General features: G+C 42.7%; 1 protein-coding gene across 1 annotated transcript in view; it reads left to right on the top strand.

The window, feature by feature from the left end:
* Positions 1-2877: 2877 nt before the first annotated feature.
* The window catches only part of LOC130402333 (potassium voltage-gated channel subfamily B member 1-like), a 9829-nt gene continuing 5474 nt past the window's right edge, over positions 2878-7232 (top strand). The window contains exon 1 of the mRNA XM_056606482.1: positions 2878-2889. Within this exon, the coding sequence (XP_056462457.1) occupies positions 2878-2889 (12 nt within the window). The remainder of the gene's footprint in view (positions 2890-7232) is intronic.

Here is a 7232-nt window from a genome sequence, read left to right as displayed (position 1 = left end):
ACGCTCACTATTCACTATACGCTCACTAAACGCTCACTATGCGCTCACTATATGCTCACTACTCACTATACCCTAACTAGGACACAATGGTTCATGCACTGTGTCTCTCATCAGTGATTAGCAATGGAGCATTTGACCTTCGGGTGGCGAGACTACTTTGAGATGCTTATTCTATTCATATCACATACTCTTACAATTCATAATGCACTCAAAACAATGACATCTGAACAATATGGTTTAAACATATTCAGGAAGTAGCCCATACACACACAATCAAAAGAAACCATTCCTAATAACCCATGGCACGTAAAGACCCTCCCAATCCTTTCTTCTGATTCTTGGCTGGGATATGGATGCTGCTTCACACCAGTGTAACAGCGGATATCTTGCTTTGTAGTGAACTTGCCAAATAGGCCTAAGGTGCATTGCAGAGTGCTCTGTGAATACCTAGTATTGGATGAAAAATAAGCCTGCTGAACATTCGCTTTGACAAATATTAATAAGACAACTGAACAAAAACAAACCTGTGTCCTGTTGCCTATTGTATTATTGAGACCTTTTTAAAATGTATTTCTTTATTTGTAAAGAGCACTTAACACGATTCTGATGGCGCTTGCAATATATATATATTATAGTCTGGTTATGGGTCTGTTTTGTATTGATAAAGGTATTAGAAAATGTTTCAAGTGAGCCAGCCCATATCCCTCCAGTGGCTTTACTTGAAGCTAAGCAACCAATCCGTAAGGATAGCAAAGAAGAAGAAGATATCTTCTGCTAAATACAAAGTTTTGCCACTTCATCCACCATGTAACTAAAACAAAGATTAGAGCAGGATGTAGAGAAGAGCTCATGGTTAAACCTTCACTTCTCTAGAACCAAATACTCATAGGCTTTGTGGATCCCAGCACAGTTCAAAAGCAAATGAAATGGCTCAATATTTATAAGTGAATAATTATAAAAAAGGAAGCCAGCAGAGAACAGTAGCATGACAATTCACTTCCATAATTCAATATTTACATGCCTATTTCTAACATTATTTACTTATTAATAAGTTACACATGATGCTCAGGTTAATATATGTTGTAATCAAGAAATGTTCTCCTCTGCAGAACTTCCATTTCATCCTTTTACACATCATTGAGTAGTACTCTGTTACATGAGAAAAATGTCCTTCTGGACTGCCTCAGACAACACAGTTCTCTTGAAAATTGCGAATAGTACAATTAAATAAACTGAAGGTTTGAATAAAAAATAGCCTACGTTAGTTTTCATTTGTTAAATACACACTACGAAGAAAACCACCAGCAAAGGAGACATTACATTGTAATTTAAAATTACACATTACTCATTAGGTACTCATTAGGTACCATTAGCGAACAAGGTTACTCTCTTACTAGCATGGCTGCCTCACCAGCAGCCCTATATACCTCCTATAGCCTCGTGGAGGCCACAGTCCTCTGCTTTCCAGCACCACGGACAGCTGCCCCCCTCGACATCCAACCCAGCACCAGCTTGTCCACTCACCCTCAGCTGCGCTCGGCGGAGTCAAAATGGTCACAATAGAGCTGACAAAAAGACACACAAACTCGGTGGCACATAGACAGAACAGTACGCTTCTGTTCTGAAGAGAATTTAATTCTCGGACAGGTTTCTTCTTCTATTCACACAGACTTACTGAGAGGCTTCCCAATGCAGCGCCCTCGAGAGCCAAGCACAAGTGGCCCCGCGGTCCCCTGACTCTCTCTGTGCGTGGTTGATCCATCAAAGACTCCTCGTTTTCCAAGATGAACGAGACGGGTTATTTAGCCGTTTTTCGTTTTGTCTTTCTGTGAACACAAACGTTTTAAAGTGTTTTTTATGCTTTGATAAAAGTGTTTCACACAATGTGAGTGATTTTCCACCAGGTAATGTCTTGCACTACCACCGCACAACATTTCGCGCTACACCGTTGCAGCTCAGGTGGCACCTGGTGTATTTACACCGAAAGGAACCCTTTGAAGAGCTCTGGGCAACAAGGACAAGGCCGTGCCTTGCACTGTACGGTGCTGAGGCAAGGAGCTTCATGACATAGCTTGTCCTTTTTGCAGCGGTCTACACTCCTCCCCACACGATGAAACAGTTGAGAATGGGATGGGGTGGGGGGGGGGGGGGGGGGGGGGGGGGGTAGGTATCTTGGCCCAGTTGCAAAAGCGAGTCTGTCACGAAGACGGCCTCTCAGCTGACCCGACCTGAACCCGTAGCAGACTGCAGCAAGAGAACAGCTAGGGAACCTTGCCCCTTCTGTTCTCTCCCACAAGCCAGCAGTCTGCCTCACAAAATGACTGAGGCGATTCCTGCTTACATTCAGAGGACGGGGTGAAGGAGGTGGAGGCAGGGATAAATGCACACACGTAGGGCCTGTGAGCACCTTATGTGTATGCGTGATAACCCCCTCACCGCCCGCGCGCGTGTCTGAATCAGCGGACCCACGCATGTTGTCATTGTCGTTTGTGATCTCTTGAGAAGACGGCTGGGGAAAGTGAGAATAATCAGAGCACCTCTTGAATTTGTCTTCATGGCAGGAAACTAATCTCTGGTGGTTTATTGTTGTCAGACTATTGTGTCAAATGGAGCCTTAATCAAGGTGGTCACAGCTCTCTTCATTCTCTTACTGATAATTGGCACTCCTTAAAATAACAATAAGAAAAACAGCACTGGAGTTGGTTTGTCCCTTGCCAGCGTCAAGTGGGTAAAATCAATACGTTTTAGTCTTGGTGGACTCTGCTGCTATGCTGCCTTGCATGGTAATTATCAGGAGCATTGCGAAATAGCTGCTGTGGATGTTGATCAGAGTTGGCACTCCTGGAACTATACTTATGGGCCAGGCGTTTGCCAATGATGCCTGATCCGGTATGCACTGTGTAGGTTCTGCTGAAATCAAGGGACTGAACGTACATCGGTAAAGTTCTGCCTGCAACAACGAGTCACAGGCTGCAAAGCAGATGGCTGCTCGCACTGCTGCCACAAGCACTATATCATCTGCTACAGCCAAACGCACAGGAGTGTTCTCTGTTCCACACAAACTTCTGCTGGGCTGCCCTTTGGCCCATGTGGTGACTAGGTATTCCTAACTGAAGCATATTTTCTCAGGTTAATGTTAATGCAATTCTCCCAACAATAACAGATAATAAAAGAAGAAACACAGTCAAATTATGCTGGACAGAATCTCCTTGGAGGTCTTTATGCAAACTATATGCAAAGCGGCAGACAAAGAATCCCTCTATCGGTGTTATTCAAAAGTGCAACTTGTTAAAAAAAAGAATGTAAAATGCAACTTACTTTAGAAAAAAGGATTGAATATTGTATAAGAACAGTATCTTTTTGTAAACTGCCCAACACTGAATCCATTTAAAAATTGATGATTTTTCACTCTGAGGAAAACAAGAACAAAGATCAGCCTCATGTTCCAGTAACCAAGTTTCTGTTTGGAAACTATGAGAAATAGAGCTTTTTGCACTAAATCAGCAGCACGCACCCACCCAAGCATCCTTGCCTACTGCGTCCCTTTGCACAAAGGAAGATGAAAACAAGCATGATTAGATTTTCTCAGGCAACACATTAATCTTACCCGACGACACAATTTTCTACAAGATCGTAGGCCAGGCCCACAAAACCAATCATATCTGCGGTCAATTTGCAATTCTAAAATCTTGTAACTACAAACCTGTTCTCATGTGACATAGAAAATGTCCCAATGTGTTGCATATATTTCAATTTGAATTACCTATTGGGGTCACTCCCACATTTGTCATTGTTAGTCAAAGATCTAAGTTAGTCACCCAAAATATATGATTTATATGACGGTATGTTATTTATCCTATATTATATGTACAGCCTTTGTGTCCTATTTAGGTATATACTAAACATATGAATATACATATGCTTCATGTTTTTTGTGTTTGTGTGTGCGTTGTTTGTGTGTGTGTGTGTGTGTGTGTGTGTGTGTGTGTGTGTGTGTGTGTGTGTGTGTGTGTGTGTGTGTGTGTGTGTGTGTGTGTGTGTGTGTGTCTGATGTTTTTCTGTCTATTTATGTCCACCGTCAGGGTGTTTCTGTATGTATAATTACATGTTTTGGTGATAGAGGCCAGGAATGTGTGTGTGTTTGGGGATGTTTGCATGTGTAAATATGTGTGTGTGTGTGTGTGTGTGTGTGTGTGTGTGTGTGTGTGTGTGTGTGTGTGTGTGTGTGGTGTGTGTGTGTGTGTGTGTGTGTGTGTGTGTGTGTGTGTGTGTGTGTGTGTGTGTGTGTGTGTGTGTGTGAAAGAGAGAGAGAGAGAGAGAGAGAGAGAGAGAGAGAGGCGGATGTGTTTGTAATTACATGCAACCTGCCAGCTCACTCCACCGCATAACAGCAACCGAGAGTCACTGAGGTGGTATTATATTCATGTTTGACAATATTTGTTCAAGTTAGCAGAATGACTGCGATGGCTTCTTCCGGTCGCATGGCCACTGATCAGATTCAAGGAGATCACGACCATGTGCTTTGTTCTGCCAGTGGAAGGAGCAGACATCATTTAATTTGGCTTGTGTTGTGTCATCCCTAAAGGATACAGGCTTTCATTTCATGGTGTGTGCGAGGGCACGCCAAGCTATCTATACCTTCAACACGTGTTATGACTCTCCATATGTTCTGGGACCGTAGCAACACACAGGACGCATGCACAGGGGATCATCCATAAGGTCACTAAGGATGTAATGAAAAGTCGCTTTCATCTCGATTGATTAACGGTGAGAACCGCCTTGATATTACATTGAGTATATATTGAATTGAGGAGAACTAGAGAACCCCACCTTTAATGCATTCTTTATTGATATTCCTCCAAGGGAAAACTCATCTTTGAGTAATCCCCTGGCTTTCTCTATAACACTGCCTGCTTCATAGATAGTAGACCATGTTTCATGCCAAACATTTACCTCAATGTCATAGCCGGTCAGTCTTTCTTCATTCTTGTGGAAAAGAAGACTGACAGGTTTTTTTTTAAGCTAATTTTTTATCCTAAAAAGTTCAACCCTATAATCAGATACAGCTGTCGACCGAGCATGTTACTACGCTTAAGACAGTATGACAGTATCTCTGTAATATCCAACGTGATTCTCCGTACCCCTGCCAAATACCCAGTAGATGAGGTAGGAAGGGAGAGAATACAACGGTCACGGCATCTTAACCCGAAGAAACTACATTTGAAACGCGCTTCTTGCATGATTTCCTGATAACAATCCCAATTGAAGAGGACGGGAGAGGAAGTGGCTGAATTCAATTCACAGGGGCGTATTCAATGAGTGTAGACAGTCAGCAACCAACGTGTCACACGGGACTGTGACCATGCCAGTGTTAAGGCGCTTATTCCCTTTAGGGGCCATCCATGCTAACATCTCTGTACCCCTGGGAGCCCCAGATGCTTTGGATTTGAGAACCTCTGCCAAATGCTGAGTCTAATATTATGCAGTGCACGCTGCACATGAAAATACCCCATATTTGTGCTTTGGAGGCCAGGCTTTATTTATTGTTATGCAAATGGTTGAAATCGAAAGTCTTTTGTTGTGTGACCATCATATAGGTTGCCTTCACATTATGGCTTAAGTGCCTGCTCTTTACTGCAACGTTTGAGAACAAAGTATATATTAATGTAATTTATAATTGATAGTGATGCCTTTCATTTGGCTCGATTCATTTCCATATGTTATGTATTTAATCTAATATTATTTTATACATCAGTGTCTTTCTTTATACCTCAGGTTACCAGTAACAGAAATAAGTCATTATAAAGCATTGATATTTATTTGCAACAAGATTTATTTGCAACATAAGCAATCTGACAAACTTATGATTAGACTATGACCCTTGTCCTGAGATATTCAGAAATGTATACTTGGCATGGTATGTTGTTGCTACCGACGCTTATTACATATCCTTTATTCTTAGAGCAGTCACCTTTTCTTGCATTAGAAAAAGCAAAACTAGTCAACAGAGCTTTCTTCAAAATGCAACGAAAATAGAAATAATAGAGCTGTGGCAGATCATGAATGAGTTTTGTTACTTCAATCCCCCATGTCCTAAATAAATGTGAAGCATGCCATTGTGAATTATGACAACTGTTCATTTAATGTCTGCTAATATTAGCCAAGAAGAGAGGAGAAACATTTCCCTTCAGACTCCTGTTGGCGCTGGCCCGACGGCAGCGTGCTCACAAGCACACCTCCCGACTCTCACGCAGAGGGGGAAATCTCATCTGCCCTCTAAAGTTCTCCCTCAGGGCACTGGGGCTGACTGGGTCGACATCTCGTTGGGGAGATGAAGATTGCTAGTGAGCCTGAAAGTACGCCAAACAATGATGCTGGATGAAATCCTCCCTTTTTAAGTTAAGGGTTTATCTGCTGCCTGCATCCAGGATGGGTGTGTGTGTGTGTGTGTGTGTGTGTGTGTGTGTGTGTGTGTGTGTGTGTGTGTGTGTGTGTGTGTGTGTGTGTGTGTGTGTGTGTGTGTGTGTGTGTGTGTGTGTGTGTGTGTGTGTGTGTGTGCTAATAGTGAACGTTCTTTTAAATAACAGAAGAATTGAAGGATATGTCTCACTGGAAATGTCTTCTGCTGGGTTCATTTGCACTGGGAAATTCAACTAAAACCTGCACTGCCTTTCGTCCTTTCAATGCCAAGAAATAAGGTAACAGTTTTGACAAAAGCCTGCTTCACAGAAATAAATATATGTATTTTTTTGCAAAAGCCTGCTTCCGAGAAATGTTTGCGAAAAGTTTTTTTTTGTATTTCAGACATTGTTCTCTCTGTTTGTCTCGTAGTCTATTATTGTAGACAATGTAAACATTCTGCAATCACAAGAGGACGTCAGCTCTCTCTCTCTCTCTCTCTCTCCTCTCTCTCTCTCTCTCTCTCTCTCTCCTCTCTCTCTCTCCTCTCTCTCTCTCTCTCTCTCTCTCTCCTCTCTCTCTCTCTCTCTCTCTCTCTCTCTCTCTCTCTCCTCTCTCTCTCTCTCTCTCTCTCTCTCTCTCTCTCCTCTCTCTCTCTCTCTCCCCTTCTCTCTCTCTCCTCTCTCTCTCGCTCTCTTCTCTCTCATCTCCTCTCTCTCTCTCTCTCTCTCTCTCTCTCTCTCTCTCTCTCCTCGCCTCGCTCTCTCTCTCTCTCCTTCTCTCTCTCTCTCTCTCTCTCCTCTCTCTCTCTCTCTCTCTCCTCTCTCTCTCTC

This window comes from Gadus chalcogrammus, chromosome 13 (genome assembly GCF_026213295.1).
Source record: "Gadus chalcogrammus isolate NIFS_2021 chromosome 13, NIFS_Gcha_1.0, whole genome shotgun sequence".
In the NCBI taxonomy this organism is placed as follows: Eukaryota; Metazoa; Chordata; class Actinopteri; order Gadiformes; family Gadidae; genus Gadus; species Gadus chalcogrammus.
This window is presented reverse-complemented; position numbering and strand designations above follow the sequence as displayed.